This window comes from Sinohyriopsis cumingii, chromosome 15 (assembly GCF_028554795.1).
Source record: "Sinohyriopsis cumingii isolate HCF-2022 chromosome 15, ASM2855479v2, whole genome shotgun sequence".
NCBI classification, from domain to species: Eukaryota; Metazoa; Mollusca; class Bivalvia; order Unionida; family Unionidae; genus Sinohyriopsis; species Sinohyriopsis cumingii.
The window spans coordinates 45,896,693-45,922,152 of NC_142975.1; the positions used below are offsets into that span (position 1 = coordinate 45,896,693).

Consider the following 25,460-nt stretch of genomic DNA (forward strand, 5'->3'; position numbering starts at 1 on the left):
TATGCACGTATTACGGCTGTGTCTTTCTTTGCTTTGCTAACATTAGCAAACATAGCGAATAGCTAAATGTGTTTTCTTTCAAAGCTCTCTCAGATTGCATAAGATATCATACATGGAATGTTATGTCATGCATGAATTTGTATGTGATCTCATACATGGAATCGCATGTCATCTCATACATGGAATTGTATGGAATATCACACATGGAATGTATATCATATCATACAGAAAGGTATTCAAACCATTTCGTGTTAAATCTAAAGTTTCTATAAGTTTCTAATAATTCTGATAAAGTTATGTTTGTAAAAGTTCGTTTTATTTATGAGTAAATATTGTGCAACGATATATTGGAAAAATAAAATAAAATCCGTATAACATCAGGACCCGTTTCTGGTCCATCATTAGTACTAAAACATTGATGTTGATACTCAGAGTTCGTCATATTTCTTCGAATTTTTTAATTAATCGATGTAAATTTCGTATTCGAATGGAGTAGTAGTTATCAAGTCCCCAGTCCTAGCGGTGACACCGTCTGTGGTAGAAACTAGCTCCTTGTCTCCGTCAACATTTATCCTACTGTTGACCATTATTATCTTCACTTTGTCTGGAATAAAGAGTACACGATAAGCAAACACCAGAGAATGTATATTTACATATATTAACATTTGTTATGCATATCTAATTAATTATTTTTTGTTTAGTTTTTATTTTAAAACAAAATTCTATTACATGATATTGTAATGTAACTTTATTTACTAGATTTGATATTGTCTACAACAGAGTTCAGGTCGGACTGATTTTTTTAATGAAGTAAATAACTAATAATAGACATCGTTTCTAATGCTGACCTAGTTCCTGACCTTGTTTTAAAATCAGTGGCCGTTTTAGTAAACTCTCTTTTAACTTTAATAAAATTCTTTCTCAGAGTAAGAATAATAAAGTTAAGTCAAGACCATACCTGGACAACGTGATAATTATTACCATTAACAAACTTCCATTTCTTCTGGAAAGATGAACTTTTGACCTCCATCCTGGAATCTGTTTTGAATCTTAAGGTAGCCTTATGCCTAATGTTTTGTAAGAAATAGTAGTCAGTGGGCTTAAAACCTTTGACACGTTAAGTTGTGTTGTTTTGACCAGTTTGGGCTGATATTTAATTTTCTTCAAATTATTGGTGTTCAAGTGATCATTTTCTCTGAAAATACTAGTGCCCTAAATTAATTCTTGGAGAAGTACTTTTACCAAAATTTATCCAGAATTAAAAAACTGGAATATTTTCTGTGATTCAACAAAAGACTGTTGACACTGCAGCACTTCGCTGACTATTAAAGACGTCATCGTCTTCCATTATAGATTTCATCGTGATTCGAACTCAGTTTCATTCAGGAAGTTTTTTTTGCTAGGACTTCTACTTTTTAATTTTTTGATTATTTTTTTTATTTGATTCGTAAAACATTGAGTTCTTTTTTCTTATTTTTTACTTGATATTCTAGGGAAATAAATTATTTTTTTAACTTTTACAAAGCTTGTTGTCTTCAATTTTTTCCTGTTACTTTTTATAAGCGCCTAGGCTAGGAACACATTCAATATATATGTTTGTGTCTGTGTGTGTGCCTGTGTGTGTGTGTGTCTGTCTGTGTGTTTAACATTTAGACGATTAGGAAGAATTAATTTGATACACCGTATTTATCAGTTCAGTAAAGCGGGAGAATGCCTTATACTAAAATGCAGAGTCCTTGATAAGTCTATTTCTGGAAACAAATATGTATACAGTGATAACGAATGTTTTGTTAATTTTAAGTAGATGCATCAATATTTCCAGATATGAGTCTCAGTCAAATCCATATTTGTGGAACCATTGTATCGGTTATATTCGAGTACTCCGCCGGAAGACCATAGTTTGTACCGAACAAGAACTGTAAATAGATGGGATAAGCCCAGCAACAGACACCATTATAGTAACTGTGGCAAGTTTAAATTTAAGTTTTAAGGAAATGAGTTAAAGGATAATTTCAATGTTCAATTAAATAAGCAAAAATGTTTACTCAGCAATAACAAAGGTTTTGACACCAATCTAATTTTAGTTAAGAATGCTAATACGCTCTTATAAGAATGGCGTACCTAAGAGGTGTAAATACTGCAGGGATACATTCTTAAAGAATTAATTTGCTGACAACTGTGTCACGCTTCTTGATCTTGTGAGATATTATATTGGCTTGCAATTTATGCACTGTGCCAGCGTAATGGAATCCGTGATAAGAAACAAATATAGCTGACGAGCTGAAAGAATGATCAGTCAGATTGCTTGAACTAGATTCTGATACTCTAGAGTTCGCCCAGTTGCCCTGCACAAAATAAGATCTGAATACATTTGGGATTATTCGGGTCTCGACGTGAATATTGATGCTTTAAATTCCACATTTTATGCAAGAAAATGCTTCAAATTAATCTTGTCATTTCTAGAAACAAATGATAACATGCTATTTGTGGCAACTAATTTATCCTTTCATTTTTAAAGTATGTTTTAAAAATACCAAATTCCAGAAGGATCTTCATCCGAGTTCGTGATAAACAATTAAAAGGATTAAAAAGTATGCACAAAGAGCATCAAGTGAAGAAGCTAATCAAACGATTGGTTTCTAATTGGTTGAATGCCAAAGAAGATGAAATAGTACAAGTATGGATTCTGCCTAAAAGCTAGCTATATTTTTAAGATACCGTAAGAAACGTCGTAGTAATCCTCGTCTTCCTGCTGTGCTGCCTTTGTTGTTTGTGGCTTAGTACCTATAAAATTCAAGGTCAAGGTTATTTTTAAAAACTATTTGTCTTTTTGATAAAGGTACAATTAACGCTGATTTGGCTAAAACTATCATCACAACATCAGAGAGTTAACTGCTTTAACTGTTATACATTTTAAATATTTAACTGTAATAAATTTTAAAGTCCTTACCTGTATTACTGTGGGTGAATGCCTTTAAATGCATTTACTATAATACCTGTTAAATACATTAACTGTACAAATTTAAAAGCTTTACGTGTAATGCGTTTGAAATTCTTGCAGTGTAATACCTTTCAAAATACTTTAACTATAATACATTTTAAATGCTTTATCTGAAAGACATTCCAAATGCTTTATGTGTAATGCATTTTACATTCTCTTAATGTAATACATTTTAGATGTATTATCTGTAAAACGATGTTAAATGCTTTAACTGTAAGACATTTTAAATGTGGTCATTATAATACATTTTTAATACTTTAAATGCAATTCATTTTAAATGTGTTCATTGTAATACATTTTAAATGTGTCCAATCTAATAATGTAAAATTTATTTAGTGTAATACATTTTATATGTGTTCGGTGTAATATATTTTAAATGTGTTTAGTATAATACATTTTAAATGTGTCCAATATAATACATTAAAGATTTATTTAGTGTAATACATTTTAAACATGTTCAGTATAATACATTTTACATGTGTTCAGTATAATACATTTTAAATGTGTCCAATGTAATACATTTAAAATTTGTGTAGTGTAATACATTTTTAAAGTGTACAGTGTAATACATTTAAATGTGTTCAGTATAGCACATTTTAAATGTGTCCAATGTAATAAATTTTAAATGTGTTCAGTATAATACATTTTAAATGTGTTCAGTATAATACATTTTAAATATTTTCAGTATGATACATTTAAATGTGTTCAGCTTTATACATTTAAAATTTGTCCAATGTAATACATTTAGAATTTGTTCATTGTAATACATTTTAGATGTGTTCATTGTAATACATTTTAAATGCTTATGTAAAATATATTTTAATTTCTGTTAATGTAACACATTTTAAAATGCCTAACTGTAATCCATATTAAATCTCTTAAGTGTTATACATCTTAAATGGTTTAATTTGTAATACATTTACAATGCTTCAAGAGTTATACATACATATTTCAAGTAAAGACTTCTTGCATTGTATAGATAGTCCAACAAACAAATAGTGCCAAGTCGCCCCTCAGTATGGTCACCATTATGTCTCTCGTCGTGCTAATCCTTCATCTCTTGAACATATGGTCGAATAAATATGGGATATTATTAAATGTCTTGCTACGATCTGTTGACGGTCCCGGATTAAAATGGTATTGCTAGAAAGATCTGAAGCAAACGTTGTTCTAAATTCGTTTAATCATCTCTGTCGTCTTTATACTCCTTCTTCTGCTTGTGATTAACGGAACAAGTCACAAAGTTATCACAACCAGCATCTTTTATCATTCTGTTTAATCATTGGTCATTTACGGGCGGTAAAACGCGACTTTCTCGTACAGTACTAAGAAGAAAACTAAACGTGTTATTGAGTGCAATTTGTTAAGGATCCTAGGTTTGAAGACGTAATTTGTTAGATTCTGAGAAATAAACGGGCGATCTGGTTATAAAGGGGTAGAGTTGAATAGATCATGAACATAATAAAAACGATGAATATTAAAGAAGACATAATTTATAAATATTTAAAACCAGTTTGATGGATGTATTACCAAGATCACAGTCCTCCTCGTCGCCGCCATCTGTGCATTCTAGTACTCCGTTGCAGCGCTGCGAATTGTCAATGCAAGCCGATGAGTCCTTGCAAGCTTTCTTCCCTTCGGGGCAGATTAAACCCAAATCTGTGAGGACAAGACATTACAATACTGTCACCAACATATAAGCAACTGAAATAATGACAAAGTTATCGTAACATATCTGATTGAAATATAAATATTTGCTAAAGGTGAATTCCTGCAAGGAGAATAAACATGTTTATCATCGTAGAGCAGTTGCTAAGATACGGACAGTCAAAAAGATTGATTACAAAAGCGTTGTTGAAATAATTTTATACTAGTGCTGAATGTAAATTATGTTTAAACGTTATATATAACAACACAAACAAAAAAGAACAAGCTAATAAACTCTTTCGCAGCCAAGAACAATATTTACAAGGTCCAATGCACCACTAAACAAAAATGTAATTTTTTTATATTCCTTCAATCAAAAACAAATGGTTTCAAAGGAACTATTTTAGAAGACAATCTATCTATCTCTCTCTCTCTCTCTCTCTCTCTCTCTCTCTCTATATATATATATATATATATATATATATATATATATATATATATATATATATATATATATATACAGAGAGAGAGACAGAGAGACAGAGAGAGAGAGAAAGACAGACATAGTTGTAGGTTTGTCCACCCATGTGTGACATTATTTAGCGTCCATTTTAGCTCTAATAGTCATAGGACAGAAGAGCAATTGCTTTGGTTCTGAGTCCGTCGTACGGCAGCAAAATTTTCTTGTCGCTTTGTTCACTAATCTACTTTGCATAATAGCTTGGAACTCATTACTCATTTGTATCGTGAAGCCTAGTTTGTCCATGAAGAATGATGTCCCTCATACGTCCATTATCGCTTTTATTATTTTGCGACATCGAAAATGTTATCACTAATTGTGCTGAATGGATGCTGGAATTGACATAGATTTCACGTAAAGATGTCGTGCACTATATAGATAGTCCAACATACAAATAGTGCCAAATTGCCACTCAGTATGGCCACCATTATGTCTCTCGTCGTGCAAATCCTTCATCTCTTGAACATATGGTCGAATAAATATGGGATATTATTAAATGTCTTGCTACGATCTGTTGACGGTCCCGGATTAAAATGGTACTGATAGAATCCCAAACACAGCAATCATGTAGAAAATCTTATTATGACTATTTCTATTAACATGCGACATTGCCGCAACTTTAAAATTTGAAAATATTATTACCTATTCTCATTCTCAACAGATTGTTGCATTAACATGGATATTTCAAAATGTAGATAGTTCTAAATGAAACACTTAGTACTAAAATGTAGATAGTTCGTAATGAAACAGTACTAAAATGTAGATAGTTCTAAATGAAACACTTAGTAATAAAAGGTAGATAGTTCTAAATGAAACACTTAGCTCTAAAATGTAGATAGTTCTAAATGAAACACTTAGTTCTAAAATGTAGATAGTTCTAAATGAAACACTTAGTTCTAAAATGTAGCCGGTTCTAAATGAAACACTTAGTACTAAAATGTTGATGGTTCTAAATGAAACACTTAGTACTAAAATGTAGATAGTTCGTAATGAAACAGTACTAAAATGTGGATGGTTTTCAAAGAAACATTTAGTTCTAAAATGTAGAAGGTTCTAAATGAAACACGTATTACTAAAATGTATATGGTTTTCAATGAAACATTTAGTACTATAATGTAGATGGTTTTCAGTGAAACACTTAGCACTGACATATTTTCAATGAAACACTTAGTACTAACATGTAGATGGTTCTAAATGAAACACGTAGTACTAAAATGTAGATTATTCTGAATTAAACACTTTGTACTAAAATGTAGATGGTTCTAAATGAAACGGTGCCAATATGATCTGACAAAAAAAAAACCCGACACAGAAATGTGACATCCTAATTATAGATGGACACACACACATACACATACCCAGACATATATATATATATATATATATATATATATATATATATATATATATATATATATATATATATATATATATATATATATATATATATATATGTATATATATGTATATATATATATATATATATATATATATATATATATATATATATATATATATATATATATATATATATATATATATGCATATGTATATATATATATATATATATATATATATATATATATATATATATATATATATATATATATATATATATATATATATATATATATATATATATATATATATATATATATGTGTGTGTGTGTGTGTGTGTGTGTGTATTGTCTGTACGCAATGATATACCACGAGATGGATCACATATATCACATACGAATATATATAGTTGCTCTTTGAACGGAATTAACATTGATTATAGGCATGTGTGTACTGGCTGAGTGAATGCACTCCTCACATCCCTGCCTAGTGTGTCCGTTACAGAATGTAGTTCTGTGCATTTTTGTGGCTATTCACAACCACCTTTGCATACTGATAAGATGTTTGTATAGTTTTTTGAGTTTCTATTATCAATCACATCGATTAAACCAGTATAAGACGCACTTATGATTTAAACATGAACGATGGTTTTAACGAAGAAGTTAGTGCACTACAAACACTGAACTCTTAGCAATTCACGTAACGGCGGATGGAAATAAATGTGGCATAGGAAGAAAGCAAAATGACGAACCAACAAGGTGTACCTACAATATTTAATATATTCACAGATGATCTAAGTCATTGTTCTGCTTTAATTAACATTATCACCGACCATGTTATTCTCTCTCTCTCTCTCTCTCTCTCTCTCTCTCTCTCTCTCTCTCTCCGTGCTCTTTTGGTCGGTTTGGCTTAACTCTTTCAATCATTCATATGTCTAGAGACAATGCTGTATGACACAAGCGAAAATCCTCTACGTTCGTCTTTTCATGGAATTTTGCCCGTATCTTGCAACGATGGTAAAAAGGGAGAGTGTGTGAGAGACCGTTGGCCATTTTCATATTTAATTGATAATAATCGAGTTTTAGATCAGTGAAATATGTTTAAGAAACATCATCAACAACAGCAAAAACAATAAAGCAATACATACAATAGAGAATGTGTGCCTTGTAACTAGGAAAGTTACCGTATATTGTCGAAAGGCTTTTTGTAACTTTATATCATTGATTATATAAACACCGTAGTTAAATATCAAGGAAAGTGTGCACATACAGTTACAATGAACTATTTTCTTATAGGTTACTTGGTGTAAGTTCAGTTTCAAGGATTTTATCCAGCTCAAATTATTTTTCTCTCTCACCCCGGATTTCTAAGTATTTTATCCCCTATTAACGAGGGGAGGGGGAACGGGAAGCTGAAAGGATTTCGATGAAATTGTGTACCACATTAAATTAATTTAGAAAAGGGGATTATTAATATTTTATATCGTTATTTTCATACGTCACTAATGATTAATGAGTGGAAATTCATCGTTGATCTAGAATAAACAGCACACAGTTGCAAGGATGCTAATATGTGTATTACTACGCGATGGGCGGATCACAATTTGATATACCATCAGTACTGGTATATTAAATTGCTTTATACTACTACTACTACTACTACTACTACTACTACTACTACAATAATAATAATAATGAGGACGTTGTATAGCGCCTAATCTTTAGACGCTCTAAGCGCTTTACAACATTAGATAACACCTATAAGATAAAAAATATATGATATAATTACAAACACAAACACAATGAAATTAGAAAACAGAGTAGAAAAAACATGCTGAGAATATTTAAGGTAGGAAGTTTGTTCTTGTAGTCGAAATAAGTGAGTTTTGAGAGCACTCTTGAATGTGATCACTGTCTTTGTGTCTAGGTTTAGCGGGCAATTAATTCCACGTTGCTGGGCCCTGGTATGCAAAAGAACGCTGTCCATATAACTTTGTTTACATAGTGGGAATAATGAGCATACGATTGTCAGAAGAGGAGCGTAAGTATCTTGCTGGTGTGTACGCGTGGGTGAGGTCGGATAGGTATGTTGGACTAGAGTCCGTCATTGAAACGTAGCACAGAGAACAAATTTTGTTTTTGATTCTGGATCAAATGGATAGCCAGTGTAGGGTACGCAGCAGCGGGGAGGTGTGCTCTGATCGTGGTACTCTAAGTATGACCCAGTCAGGTGTGTTTTGAACTGTTTGAAGTTTTTGGAGTAGATATTGAGTTGAACCAAACAGAATTGAGTTACAATAGTCCAGTCTTGAAAGTACTAATGAACACGCGCGTGTTTTAGTAGCACCAACTGAAAGATATTTGCGAATGAAGCTGATGCGTCTAAGCTCAAGATATGTAGCCTTGCATATGTTTATGACATGTTGGTACAATGTCAGAGTACTGTCCAGAGTAACACCTAGGTTTCGTACTGATTGTGTGAATGTAATATTGGTGTTGCTGATATTTATTTTTTGAGGTAAAGTATGTGAAAGAGAAAGTGTTTGTGTTGTAATCAGAATGGCCTCAGTTTTATCGTCATTCATCTGCAGCTTGTTGCATGTCATCCATGATTTCACATCAGAAATGCACCTCTCTACACCTTGGATGGTAGCATCAACTTCAGATGGGTGGCTAGATTTGTATATTTGGGTGTCATCAGCATATAATTGGTGAGACACTGGATGATGATCTATGACACTTGAGAGCGGATGGGTGTATGGAGTAAACAGAACAGGACCAAGAACAGGCCCCTGTGGAATACCACAACATAGATCAACTGGGTTGGAATTACAACACTTTACTGTCCATGTTATTTTTAATATATATATATATATATATATATATATATATATATATATATATATATATATATATATATATATATATATATAAAATCGAAATGAGGCCTTCACTATAACTGTTTTTGCATTAAATAGTTCGTCCTAAATAACCTTTTAAAAGAGCGCAATTTATATATAAAATTATAAAATTGTGACATTCTAACTTAGGGATTTTACAATTTTGGCCGTTATCTTTCTTCTTAATGCCTTTTTTAATAGTTTTTGGACATCATTTTTGTCTTATGGAACATACATTGTTTTGGTTGAATGAATAGCCTTCCCGACAGTTTTTACTTATACAATTGTAGCCACCTACTATTTTGCAAGGATTACTGTAATGTTGCGTTAAGCGCCATCCATTCACCCATCCATTCATTTGTCATCATGTAAATCTCATCATTACCGCTTGTTCTCAACCGATGGAAGTACCGATGTCTGAATTGTTTGAAGCACATCTTGTAATATACAGTTCAATGCAGTGAATAATTAATTCTTTTCTGTTTCTCTCAAGCCAATATACATCAATAACATTATGGTCAAAGACTTTCTTCCGCCGTGTTTTTACTCACTTGGTATAGTGGAAGTATGGCAATTGTTACGCTAAAGAACCATGTTTGAATCCCACAATGAACGTCCAGTCTTCCTTTTCACCCAAGTGTGTGTTTTAATACTTTGAGCAATGAAATAAAATCATGTTACCATTTATATATGTACACAACAACACAGCAGAACATAAACGGTAAACAGCTGACATTACTGTAACAAATCGATTACATTATTCTGCAGGACAATTTAGATAAACAGCACTTCTGGGCATAAATTGAAAGAAACGTGGTTTGTTTCAAGTGAATACCGGATATATTTCATCTTGTGGTCAAAGAATGAAAGAAGCAAACTCCCGTATTTTCTCCCACTTGATGAAATATATCACTTATTTAGTCGTTACAAGCAAATATCCATTAAATCTATATTGTTCAACTTTTAGCTTCATCATGAATTGCCTTCTCCAACATTTTCGAGAACACTGACTAGAAGGCTACATATACTGTGATTTGCTGCGCGTGCTCACTTACCACATATTTCGTCATCATGATCAGGACAATCCGGAATGCCGTCGCATTTCTTTGTAGATGCAATGCATGCTCCGTTCCTGCACTGGAATTCGCAGGGCTTTCCTGTTTATGTTTAAAAGAAGTTTTATCATACCGACGAATGCAGCCCACCATTCATCTTAATTAACTGTATAAACTATAACGTGTATCACACATGTGAAAGTATTTGAAAAAAGTGTCTATTTTTGTTTTGTTGGTATTGCCATGTTTCTTAAGGACAGCACAAGTACACCGTATTTGCGAAATAGTATTGAAGTTCCATGCAAACAGTTGTAGAGATTATTCTAAAATAACCTTTTCAAACAATACTTTTATTAATTATTTATAGAACTTTATAAAAAAATATTTTCATTAAAACAGGCAAATATGTAATACTCCTGAAGGGAGACCTATGCATTTAGAAGGAAAATGGAATATGCCCTTGTCACAAAAAATAAATATTCTGGACAATTCAATTATTTTTAACGTAACTAATTAAGCAATTAGATTTAATGGTCAAGCGTTCTATCGTTTTGGTTGCTATCTTTCATATCAATATCGTTTTGGTTGCTATTGTTGATATCAATATCGTTTTGGTTGCTATCGTTGATATCAGTCATTTTGATTGCTATTGTTGATATCAATATCATTTTGGTTGCTATCGTTGATATCAATATCGTTTTGGTTGCTATTGTGGATATCAATATCGTTTTGGTTGCTATCGTTGTTATCAATATCGTTCTGGTTGCTATCGTTGATATCAATATCGTTTTGGTTGCTATCGTTGATATCAATATCGTTTTCGTTTGACTCTTCTTAGTTTCTAATCTTCAGCTGAACAGATTACAATGGCAAAATCAGGCCAATACATTTTGACTATGACATGGATTTAAAATATTCTTTAATTCTTATCGCAGTGTCGGTTACCCACCTATTTATTTCTCTGTAAATGTTTTTTTTTTTCATGTTTCGTATATCATCCAAAATGACTAATTATATTTCTTCTTGCATATTATAAATTATTTCGTACAAGAGTTCAATCCTTTGTTTCCAATTGTTTTAAATGTATTTTCAACCAAAATGTTACGCTTCTTCCGCTGAACTGTCTTTTTGCTTTGGCGTGGATTTTCTCAACTACACTTTAAAATTCCATACGAGAATTTAGTTATTATTTATAAAGGAAATATAGTCCAGTATTATTTGGATATAAAGCACAGGTAAATGCCATTTATTATGACCAGAGCAATCAATGTTCTCATTATTTTATGAACTTACAAATCTTCATGATATACAATAAAGTCATCATTTATATAGCATTAAATAGATGCTAATAGCTTACACGTACATCTGGACGTATTTTAAGACATGACATACAAGTTACCTAAAATAGATGAGAAAACATAGAATTATATAGTATTAATAATAATATTTCTCTTTATGCTACACTTTTCAACACCTATTTCGACTTGATTGTACAAAGCACGCATTATTATAGACGGCTTGAGCGAGTGGGATACCATATGTAACATAGGGTGGGGCGGCTTTAACGGCCAAGTCAACAATACTCTCCGCTGAAATCAATTATTCACCGTACCACCAATTGCCAGTAGTGTCCTTCTCTCAGAGTGACAATTTAATGTTTTGTTGGTTTGGGGGAATGAGTGGGGTTGTTGTTTGTTTGTTACTAAAGTCATCGCAAGTTCCAATGGTTGGTCACATATTGTGCTAAAATTCTACCACACCTCACCCACCCACCCACCCAAAACAAATGTTCGGCCAACGGAAACATATTTTGTCCGAACATTTAAAGATATAAGATAAACTATATTTAATGATTTACTCCCAAATGCCTGTGAAAACACTTATTATTGCTGAAAAAAATATTGACACAAGAACAAAAATGGGAAGACTTAAAACTGGCAAAAACGTTTTGTGTGATTTGTGTGTGATTTGGATTTTTAACGCAGCTTTAACAATTTTTTAGTCATATTGCTACGATGTTTGCAGTGTAACAGTTTATCGTGATGTCTAGCACTGGGGCATCATACCGCAGACATGTAGCGTGATGTCCCGCCCAGTCACATCATCCTGACACCAGGCCGACCAGTCCTAACACTAGCCTCTTAATGCTGAGCGCCAAGCGAGGCAGCCGTTAGTACCATTTTTGTAAGTCTTTGGTATGACTCGGCTGGGGATCGAACCCACGACTTTCCGCTTCCGAGGCGGACGCTCTAACCACTAGGCCATCTGAGCGGTCAAAACCTTTTGTCATTTTTATGAATGATCATGGCAAATGTTGTCTTTTAATATATACCTATCACTTTTCTACCCAAGACTGAGCCAGAATTTTACTTTCAAATCCTAGAAGTAGGAAAATGATATTCTCGGGCTTTGATTTCGTATTACCATACACTCAATTTAGGCTGGAACTACTTTTTCTTTTATGTTTCGTGGCTAAAACCGAACAAGTGTGAACAACTATGCCGTAGCCTCACTTGAGATAGGAAATGGAAATGGGTATGCTTCCCTACAGCAAATAAATATCATCGAGATCGAATACTTTATTCAATCCCGCTGTGAATAACTATTGAAATAATGATGTAATTCCCATTGCAAGTCCCTTTCGAAGCCTCTAGCAATGTAACATCTCCAACACCAACATTCGGGCCTCGGATATAAACTTTCCTAGTTTTTAGCTGGCGGAACCTCCCGTGATGCAAATTTGACAAACGCACAATAGCTGTAGATCACATATATGGGTCAACTGCCACCATGTGTCGAAGAACTCATGTTTTTACGGGCGACAGAAGTGAAAATGAGTGACTGTTGTTGTACATGCAATATACGCGTGGCAATAATTGCACGAAATGACGTGTAATTATTTTTGTTTATACTCGATGTGGTTATTAAAATTGGAATTCGAATATAACCTTAAGTTGATCTTGTTCCTTATTGTATTAAATTTTTCATACAGTGTTCATCCGCAGTGATTGCGTTATCATTTAATGCGCTTCGGATACAGTTTTGTAATAGTCGGTAAACTTATCTGTGCTGCTGTCATAAATTTAGGTGTTTTCTCGCAAATACGTTTATTACTGATGACTAAATGTTACCAGCAGCAGAGACAGAACCAGCACCAACAGTGATCGATATGGTACTGATAAAGGTCCCGGCTGAGGAAGACGAGATTGTTACTGTAATTGTAATTCCTGTGACACCAAGACCAATCATCGCGGCTGAGCAGATTCCACATCTATGTTGACGATTGCGTTTGCGCCTTTTATCTATGTAGCAATTGAACACGATTGTCTGTCTCGGTGCGTAACTGTGTATCAGCGGCATCGATTTTATCACGGCGGTAGCTTTGAGCATAAGTGCCAATTGAAGATCATCTTCTGTTGTGTTCATGATGTTATTAATTCTGTCACGGAAGATTAATCGTGGCTTATGTTTATTGTAATATTTTTATCAATATTGTCACTGAACAATAAGCTTTCTTTTGTGTACCAACAACTAGACTAACTGGTAATACGTCTGTCCAGCAACCTCCTTTAACTGAAAATACCGTAAAAAAACCCCAAACATATCTTTTAGTATATTTTCCAACGTTTTGAACAATGACAATCTCCTATCCCAATACAGACAGCACCTACATCGATATCACATTTTTAAAATGAGACGTAATGTGTACTTTCGTATAGATAAGGCGTAACCCACTTTAAAAATAAATACTTACACACCGGATATTGATAATATCTCTATCAAATAGTTTCACGTTTGTAATTAAGGAAAAATTCGTAAAATAATATGGAGTTTTAAGAGAGGTGCTAATTTTAATTGATGTCCAGAAGGCATCATTGTTCGCTTTAATGAAAAATACACGAGTTTCAGATGGTGGTACCGCGCCATTAACAGTGGTATTTTGTATAGCACCCAATATATGTCGAAGTTCAAAAACATATATACCAGATGCTACATGGGGTCCTTAGGTGGCTGAGTAGTCGGATGCGCCTGTCTTTACCAATCACTGCCATCTCACCTCTGTCAAGGTGCGTTCGAGTCTCGAGCTGCCAGTAGCTTCCCACAGGTCGCTTGTTATTCCCAAGGTTTTTCAGGGTTCTTCTTCGACGAGTTAAAATGGCCGACATGTTTCGCCGATCTTGTGCTGAGAACGGCGTTAAACCCCGAATAGCAACAATACGAATCATACTACTTTAACACGTATCAGGTATACCATCGATTTCTTTGATCGTTATTTTGTCGTGCAACACTCCAGTCTTAGGAACACATTTTATATATTTATCGACGATAACCAAGTGATAATCGAAGGACGTCCTGTCTGGTATGTATCATGGATGGCATTTGTTGTCTCTCCTTGATCTAGGAGTGTTGGATTGTTCTGTTCCGTTATGAAGTTGCCCGCCCCCCATTTAAAGGTAACAGTCATCGTGCCGATATATGATGCTTCTAGTTTGCGTATTTCATCGTTGATACTTTGCTATACACTTCAAAGTGTTGCAAAGTCACCATCAAATCTAAACATTCGTTCCTGATAGTGGAATAATTTCTCTGGTTCTTGTTTAATCTTCTTTCGATAAATATCACTCTGGATGATCTACACCGTTTTTGTCTTATTTGTCTTATTGAGTCAATACTGCACCAACCACAACATCACTAGCATCAACATACATTTTAAAGGATTCGCTGAAATTTGGAGCTAACAACTGGCGCACTCTTAACGTAACAAAAGCCTCCTGACATTTTTCAGACTAATGAAACTGGATTTTCATGCTCAATAAATTGGTCGGGAATTCAGGAATTATGGACAAAGTCTGAGCAAACTTTCCTATAAAATCCAGCCATACCCCTAAATTCACATTGACTAAAACTTACTGATAGGCACATGGAACTCAGATAAAGTCTTGACCGTATCATCTATACGTTTAAACCTAACTATGTTTAACTAAACCGTGTCACACATGTTCTAGAAAGTAACACTAGCGTGACAAAATTCACCTTTACTTAAATTAATTGTCTAATTTGCATACGTGAGTCTACAAAAGAGGTTCCGAATCGTATCCAAGTGATCTTACCATTGGTCATTATAGATGATGGCATCATAAATGTCAGCCTCGCAAGTATCTAAACCAGATGTAATCATGTTCATTAAACGTTAAAAAGTATAAGGCAAACGTTTCATCCCAAACGGCATTATTGTATATTGATAAAATCTATCTGGAGTTACGAATGCCGACATTTGATCCGATTGCTCAAATTAGAGAAGGCCAAATTGTGTGCAAAATCTTAGTCAAAGCATTTACTATTGTTTTAGTTGTAACATTCCTCAAAGAAATTACGTCAGGGAATCTTGTGGACTCATAAATTATGGTCAACAAATACTGGTTGCCTGACTTAGTTTCAGGTAAGAGACCGACACCGTCTACATTCATTCTCCTAAATGGTTCGGCAAATGCATGAATAGGTTCCAGATCAGCCTTAGGTATCTTCTGATTGGGTTGAACTTCCATTTGACACGTGTGACAAGATCTACGGTACTTACAGACAACACTTTAAATTTCAGTCAAATAAAGTGATTCAAGATCTTGTGGTAAGTCTTATTGACCCTTAAATTACCAGCCAAAGGAGTTTCATTTGCTAGGCTACAAATTTCCTGTCTACACGACTTAGGAACAACTTGAAAGATCATCGATGACTCGTCACCGTCGAATGCCTCATGTTGTCTCCATTTTGGTATAAGAACCCCATTTTTAACGAAATAACAAACATATACTTCTGTGGTTTAAGTGTCGCTAATATCAATCTGAAATAACCAGTAGATCTCAGGATCTTGTTCCTGTTCTAAGTGATTAGCATTTCTCAATCTGAATATATTTAAAGTGAATGAGAAGTGAAAAAAAATTGCCGTGATCAATACATTTTTGATTGACCCAAGCGGGAGCAGAAGTGACAGCATCAAAGATGTGATCATTACAGCTAAAATAATAAGTTCCTGATCAATATCATTCAAAACAGATTGCTTCGCCATAGCTCTAGTAACTGCACAAATTGGGTACAAAACAGGGATTCTTTTTCAGTAGGACTGACATTTTGATCCGAAAAAGGCTTGTCAGTTACAAGTGGATTAATAACAACCTTGTCTCCAGCTAGGTCACTGTCTAGTAAAATATGAGCATCCTCAATGGATAAAGAAACACTACTTCCACTGTCACGGGTCCTGAGACTAAGTCTGATGACAAATTTACACAATGGAAAAGAACATTAACAAATCCGCACTCTTCACCCTGAATATGAACACTTCAATTAGAAAAATACTTCTCAGAAAATGAAAAAGTTGTTAATAATAAAATACTACGAGAACCTCCTATGTCCCCATAACTTTTAATAGGGATAGGATTGGCAGAACCACTAATAAATGATACAGAAGATTTCCACATGAATGGTTCATAATTTTTCATAATACAGTCAGATTGGGGTTTGTTTGAGTTTGGACTGAAAGTCCCATGTTTTCCGCTATTTCTATGGGCTTCTAGACAGCAGTCGTCGATAAACGGGACTATTCCATAATATGCCCAGATTTCAAATAATTTTCCTTTAATCGATCAATGACCACAAATATCACAACTTCAAAATTGCATGGCTTCTTTTTGTTAAGATTCCGTAGTGTAACTTTAGTATTTGACACCCTGTATTACAAACCCAACTTAAACATTCATTGCAGAGAACTATTTTCCGATTCTATCCCCGTGTCAGCCAAAACAAAGCTCTGAGCCACATTTAAATTTTTTCACGGTACAAAATATGTGTCCATGTCAGGAACATTTCACACTAAAAATCACAATTAATATTCACCGTGAAATATGCAAGTTTATGTTTGTCTGACCCATCTCAAACTAAGAAACTAATCCGTGCCATTATAAAATCTTCTCATGAATTATACACACTATGAAGTCTATTAATTGAAATCGGCTAATTATTCGGGTTGAGAAATAATTTCCCCAAATCGGCATCACATAAACAACTAATCACTAAAATCTAACAAAGCTATAATTGGATACGTAAATACAAATTGCGCATATCCTAGTTTTATTATAATAACATGACGAGATCGTACGAAGGATGACCAATCCGTTCGATGTGAGGCTGACATTTCGTGACTAAATAAACGTGCAAGATAAAACGAAATCATATCATCCCTAGGAATATCGTCAACGTTTTATGTTGTATTCCAAAGAACGCTATTACTATATCCAACATAGGATCAGTGAACATGTTCAAGAACACACTCTGTTGCTGCTTCCCAGTTATCCTTTTGTCGGCACTAATGTAGTTTTGAAAGACTTTTTCACAAATGTTATCGGTGTCGTCTAAATATTTTTGCGCCTCTTAGCATACCCGACCGTGTAGTTGTATACTAAAACATATACAATAAGTTCATACAAAATGAGAAATTTTACCTTCGTGATGATCACACAAAACCAAACAAACTTTCGCATATCGTTCGTATAAAATTTGTGATTGCTTGATAAAAGCACAAGTGGTGAGATTTAATGGAACCTTTTGTTGGAAATTTTAACTACAGCGATCATGCGTGACAGCTGTGCTGGATAAGTTTAATGATGCATTGTTTTTATTTTATTCACTTGAATTATATAATATTTCTACCGATATCGTCTTGATACCTATCGGAACTTTGATTAAACATTGTAAATTTGAAACATCTTTAAGCTAGCACCGTTATCATTGACGTTGATTCCCATTGTTGAATTTTATCACGTCGATGATCAAATCTATCTCCCTGATATAGCTTTGTGAAATGTTCGATAATACGTTGTGCAAAAACAATGCATATTTCTATCGCGCATCGGGGTTAGGCTATTGGGATTTGGCTTATTCACGATGTAAATTCCACTGCCGATTGCGGTCACGGGAAACTAATTTTCGTTGTATAATTTATCAAAGCAAGCCAATATACATGAGGGATTAGTTGTTGGTTAATACAAAGACATATTGTCCTCGACGAGGTTCTTCACCTAGTTTATCCATTTTATCCCGGAGTACCCATTAGTCTTCATCGTTTGTTGTAAATGTAGACACAAGACGATTTAAGCATAAAAAGATTTTTGTTTGGATTAAACTGGGTAATGATAACTCGTGTTCGTGTATCATATTTTTATAAATTGTTAATAATATTATGTCCACGTATTCTGAGATGATGCGTGATATCTTGATCTGGCCATCGTTGCGTTTGGTAGACTGATTTTCCATGCAAAATTAAAAACAGTAGCAAAATACCTACAACCACACAAAACAGTGACGAGTGCCATGAACAGAAGACTCACCCAGGCATCTTTGAAACGATTGTGTTATTCAGTTGTCAGACAGAAGAACTCAACCATCAGAGCCAAATCTCTCAAAACTGTATCGTGGTCGTCTGACATTCATCATCTACATTTTCTTAAATTCTGTATCCGATTTTATCTTTTTATATCGGTACGAATATTATCAACATTCAAATGAGTTATCAGATACCTGGGCTGTATAGGACAACAGTCACATATTCGTCTCGCGTGTTTGAGCAGCTGAAATAAAACTCGCAATCTGTATTATAATACTGCTTTTTATCGGAGAGAGACAAGGTTTTGCTAAGCAGAATATTTGGTTTTCGTATATATTTTTGCTCCAGTTTCCTATCCTTAATACCCTTACCACATCTTAAACATGGTACCAACACTAGTCCTTTTCTCAACAGTGCAGCATGAATGTAACAATACTTTTGCACTTTTGGGTCATGATACACGTCGCATCCTCTATCCTCCATGACTCTGTATGCGAGTTGTACACTATATTCAACCTATGGATGATTACGTTAAAAATATCCATGAAAGTGACCGTTCATAGGGGCTAGAAGCTTATGACGGATATTATAGTCCAATTAGGCAAGAGGGGACTAAAGCCGGGTAGATTAACTCTACGAATTCTACGCACAACTCACGGATAATCAAAACTCATGCATGTCAGGCATCAGTTTAAAACATCCATTACTAGATCGATCGATAATTCCTAGGCTAGCCATGTGATTACTGATTACATCATCGACAAATGGTTCAGATTTTATCAAAATGGTCGAACGTACATGCATTTAATTTCAGAGAGAGATAAGCTGTTTAAATTTATTCTGCTGTTTAGAATATCTTTACTAACATTGAAGCAATAACTTAACTGTTTCTAGTGAAATATCTGGAAATATCTGGTCGACCTATCATTACTATCTATAATAATCATTGCACGAGGTGTAAATATTAATGACACGTTTTTCTATATTAGTTCATAAAAAGACGGGCCCATCACGTGTTTTTAAAACGATACGCCTAAAGTGACTCAGAAATGCCAATTGTGACCTGAGGTCGACTAAAGGACAATATAATCTTGTCACTGGAATATTTTATTATTCATTCGTGTTCTAATATCTATCAAAGTGTCCGTGTGATGCCTGGACTTTTGTCTGTATGTATGTATACATGCATTTATGACTGAGTATTCAGTATTTTTACCAGTTTTCATCAGACTTTTCCTAACTGTGATGATGTGAAATCAAACACCAAACGATATCATTATTGCAATAAACTAAAAGCTCCTATCATATTCGTCCTCATTGCATCCGTTATTCTCTCGTTTATATGCTAATTTAAAGAAAATCTCATCGGTTAACCAGTATTAACCGGATGAAAAGATTCATTCAGCATGTGAAAAACATTTCCACTTACTCTCTTCCGTCGTCTGCTTTGTTTCCATATCCGTTTCTTGCATCCTCATTGTAGACACCGTCATGGTAATATCTATGCCTAGAAGATAACAATTTATATAAATGTGTGCATTATAACATATATAAAAATGAATTGGAACTGGAAAATACATATCATGTGGATTATCATGTTTATTTTTTAGGAAGTTACGTGCAAAACGTAGGTGCTCAGCGCATATGCTGAATATAGAGACTGATAGGCATTCTGGGATTGAGAGAAATAATAGGTACTCTGAATTATTCCGTGATGCTGCTCATAAGCACTAGTAACTCATTTCTAATGTTATAGAACACCGCAAAAATATCAAAGATATGCAGAGGCTATTAAGTCGGCAAAGGGAACAACAGCGGAATAAGTAGCAGCGCTAACAGGAACAGAAGAACCGTGTCCATTTCCAAAGATAGCAAAGTTCCAAGAAGATCAAAGTACCAACACAAGTAACTGCAGAGGTTATCATACACATGCCAGAGCTGTTTCTGAACTCGAAGATAAAGAAGATGTCAAAGAATTTGAAGAGGTAGCCATTAAGGGATTAAGTTCGTCATCCGAGTATAAGCCACCGACGAGAAGAAAAACCAGAACGAAATTAACCGTGTCCAAAATCAAGTTAATTTTCTACCTGACCTAAATTAATGGTTTTTTTTATCCTCTTAAAAACTAATAAATACTCAAAACATTCTCTATATGTATGGGTTTAATATTAGGATTATTATTTGTAATAGACATAATCACGTTTATCTAGGTCTGGGTCTAAGTTATTCGGATTCCCCTGCAGTACCTAACATAATCCAGGTTATGTAAGTATAACTAACATTTAATTCATTCAGTATGTGAAAACCATCTCCACTTACTCTCTTCCGATGTCTGCTTTGTTTCTACATCCGTTTCTGGCATCTTCATTGTAGACACCGTCGTTGTCATATCCATGTTATCGCCTAGAAAAATACAATTAACATAAATGTGTGTATTACATAGCACGTATACAGCTGAATTATAACCCAAAAAATACATATCATGTGGATTTTCATGTTTATTTTTTAGGAAGTTACGTGCAAAATGTAGATGCTCAACGCATATGTTGAATATAGAGAAAGGTAGGCATTATGGAATTGAGAGAATAATAGATAATCTGAATTATGCCAGCAAATAATGTTTATTTGGTAGAAGAAGAGTTCCATATTGTTTGTGTTTATCCAGATTATGACTTTTAAAATGGAAATATCTGAATGAAGTCGATTATCTCCATCCGTCTGTAGAAAAATGTATATCGTTCATGAGTCATTGTACTATAGTAATTGCAAGAAATGTTTCTTACTATAGCAATTTGTTTATTCGTATTAGACAAACTTTGATAGTTCATGCGGATGGTTAATGATATATTTAGTGATAGTAACACCTTTACTATATTATACATGTATTATGTATAGGAAATTATGTATGTTTATTTAATTTGAACAACATATTTAATTATTATACACACCATGGTACACACTATGTTAAAAAAGTATAGTTTTTTGTAACATTAACTGGTGACTACGCTGCTTGCATGCTGTTTTAATCGTAGATGCAACAGACATGAACTGCACACATTAGTTGACTGTAAATCTGTAAAGCTTTAAAATAGTCGCGTGCCAAATTTCAAAGCTCTTATTTGAAAGCAGATCTTGTACGGATACATTTTCTTTCATATTAAAGAATTACTGTGGTATATAATAAAACAAAAACAGACTGAAGCTAATAATATATAAGTTTCTAGAAGAATATTGGCAATTATGTAATAGCTATTTTTATTAGAAAATGCTAATTGTGAGCTGATGCCAATTAGAGGAGAATATAATCTTTTTCAGTCTAAAAATGATTCATTTCTTGTTTTAATATCTATCTACCTGTCAGTCTGCTATCTGGAATTTTGGGATTGTATGCATACGTGCATTTATGACTAAATAATCAGTAATTTAACAATTTTCATCAGACTTTTCCTAGCTGCGGCGAGGTGAAACTAAACACCAAAAGATGTCATTATCACAAGAAACTAAACACCAAATGATGTCATTATCACAAGAAACTAAACACCAAAAGATGTCATTATCTCAAGAAACTAAACACCAAAAGATGTCATTATCACAAGAAACTAAAAACATCTTATCATATTCTTCTATACTGTATCATTTGTTTTCTGGTTTCCTGGTATTTCAAAGACATTCGCAGCGGTTAACTGGTATTAACCGGATGAAAAGATCTATCTAAATGTGAGAAACATCTCCAATTACTCTCTTCAGACGTCTGCTTTATTTCCACAGTCGATACTGGCATCCTCGTCGTGGCCACTGTTGTGGTATTTATGTTATTGCCTAAAAGATAACAATTTACATAAATGTGTGCAGTATAACACGTACAAATCTGATTAGAACCGGAAAAATACCTATCATGTGGATTATCATGTTCATTTTTAGGACGTTACTTGCAAAATGTAGATGCTCATCGCATATGATGAATATAGAGACAGGTAGGCATTATGGGATTGAGCGAAATAATAGATAATCTGAATTATACCAGCAAATAATGTTTATTTGGTAGAAGAAGAGTACCATATTGTTTGTGTTTGTCCAGATTATGACCATTTAAAATGGAAATATTTGAATGACGTTGATTATCTCCATCCGTCTGTAGAAAAATATCTATCCCTCATGAGTCATCGTACTATAGTAATTGCAAGAAATGTTTCTTAATATAGAAATTCGTCTGTTCGTATTAGACAAACTCTGATAACTCATGCGGATGGTGCATGATATACTTAGTGGTAGGAACATTTTTATAATATTACACACTGATTATTTATGGAAAATTATGCATGTTTATCATCTCGAACACCATATTTAATTACTATACACACCATGGTACACATTATATTTAATATATGGCATTTTGTAAGATTGACATGTGGCCAAATATTACTGAATAAAGTTTGTTTATTATTATTATTAGCATTATTGTGTAATTTACAGATGATTTTTAATACAATATAAAATCTGTCACACTCACACACACACACACACATAGGTTATATATAGGTATATGTGACCTAAATTACTGAATAAAGTTTGTTTATTATTTTTTAATTATTATTATCATTATTATTATTATTGCGTAATTTACTGATGATTTTAATACAATGTAAAATCTGTATATATATATATATATATATATATATATATATATATATATATATATATAGAGAGAGAGAGAGAGAGAGAGAGAGAGAGAGAGATAGATAGATAGATAGATAGATAGATATATAAGATTGTATAGTTGTATATATCTTCAATACCATCAGCCTTGCGATCGTCGTCATAAAATTCATCTATAGTCACCATCGACCTCATCATTCCATCGATGGATCGATACTTCCTAGGCTTTATAAGCTAGTCATGTGATTAATGATTACATCATCGTCAACTGATACAGATTTTATCAAAATAGCTGGTCGTGCAAGCATTTAATTTCAGAGAGAGATAAGCTATTTAGATTTGCTCTGAAGGTTAAAAGACCCTTACTAATATTGAAAAAAAACCTGAAATGTTTCTAGTGAAAGAGCTGGAAATATCTGGTCGGCCTACAATTACTATCAGTAATTACCATTGGACAAGTTGTAAAAAGAATGGCATGTTTTTACGAAAGTTCATAAAAGGACGTCCCATCACGTGTTTTCAAAACGATTCCTTTTAAAGCTTGAATCGTATCTGAAACTGTCTAAGACTTCACACATTAGGCGGCTCGGTCACTTCGAGATCAACAACGGCGATTAGTGACTCTAGCACCAAAGGTTCCAATAACACTACCATCAACCGAAACAATGTTGTTCGAAATAAGGTTGACATTCTCGTGACCAAGAAAACGTACATAACACACGACGAAATTAACGCTACTAATATAGTCTTTGTTGTATGTTGTATTACAAATATCTAAATTGTCTTATTAAACACAGGACGTTGAAAGTCTTTAAAAAGCACTTTGTTGATGCTTTCTTGTCAACAGTTGAAGCCACGGACGCAATTGTGAAAGATTTCTTCACAATTTCAAACCATTCTGTGTGTCTTTGCTAATCTCACCGTGTAGTTGCTGTTTAAGGCAATATCTACCAGAAGGCAACACAAACTGATCAATTTTGCCCCCCTTGAGGATCATTCCAGACCAAACAAACTGACACATGTCGTTCGTGGTAAAATTTGTGATTCTTGATAAGCGTCTCAGTGGTAAAATTCAATGGAACCCTTTTATTGTTTCGATATTTACTTGAATCACGTAATATTTCTCCCGCCATCGTCTTCGTAACATTCAGACGTATAATCGAATTTTCCACTATTAAACTTCTTTGAGTGTCATACCATTTGCATTGACTTTTGACTTCCATTGTTGAATTATATCATGTCTGTGCTCAATTCCGTCTCCGCCAAATTTTCGATATCGTGTTGTGCAACACAATGCATGTTTCCGTAGCGCATCGGAGTTAGGATATCGGGATTTGCTTTACTCATGATGTAAATTCCATTCACGGGTAACGTATTTTCGTTGTATAATTTAGTAGATCACGTCAATACACCCGAGGGATGAGTTTCTATTTAATACAATGATATTGTCTTCGATGACGTTGTTCGTCTATTTGTCCTATTTTATCCCGGACTACCCAGTGGTCTTCGCCATGTGTGATAAGCATGAGAATAATGGTTTTTTTTGTGTGTTTGGATTAAACAGAGCAATGATAACAAGTGTCTACGTATTATACATTTGCCCATCGTTGATAATATCATGTCCACTTATTCTGTGATGGGGCATGGTATATTGATCTGGAAATCGTTGTGGACATGGTCGTAGTGGATCTGCTCGTTCGATTTTCCATGCAGAAAAAACATGAATGACGTCGTCAATAGAAATTTCACCCAGGCATCTTCGAAACGATTGTGTAATTCACATGTCAGACATAGCAAAGCTACAACATTACGACCAACTCTGTCACTATTGAATCGTTCGCGTCTGAAATTTATCAACAGTTTCTTAAATTCTTGATCAGATTTTCCTTTGTTGATATCGTTATGACGATTATTTACAGAAGATCACATTGTTCTTTTTCTATCATTTATACATTTTTAATTGACTATAT

The 25,460-nt window shown here is 33.8% G+C and overlaps 1 protein-coding gene across 2 annotated transcripts in view; it reads right to left on the reverse strand.

Annotated features, from left to right (window-relative positions):
• Positions 1-294: 294 nt before the first annotated feature.
• Positions 295-25,460, reverse strand: part of LOC149781730 (uncharacterized) — a 38,476-nt gene continuing 13,310 nt past the window's right edge. Inside the window, exons 5-11 of one of the 2 annotated variants that reach the window (XM_089935840.1) lie at positions 22,573-22,653; positions 21,154-21,237; positions 20,264-20,341; positions 10,461-10,562; positions 4,532-4,660; positions 2,719-2,784; positions 295-604 (exon numbers count right to left, since the gene is read on the reverse strand). In XM_089935840.1, the coding sequence (XP_089791966.1) occupies positions 462-604; positions 2,719-2,784; positions 4,532-4,660; positions 10,461-10,562; positions 20,264-20,341; positions 21,154-21,237; positions 22,573-22,653 (683 nt within the window). In that variant the 3' untranslated portion in view covers positions 295-461. The remainder of the gene's footprint in view (positions 605-2,718; positions 2,785-4,531; positions 4,661-10,460; positions 10,563-20,263; positions 20,342-21,153; positions 21,238-22,572; positions 22,654-25,460) is intronic. The other variant, XM_089935841.1, reaches the window with a different exon arrangement.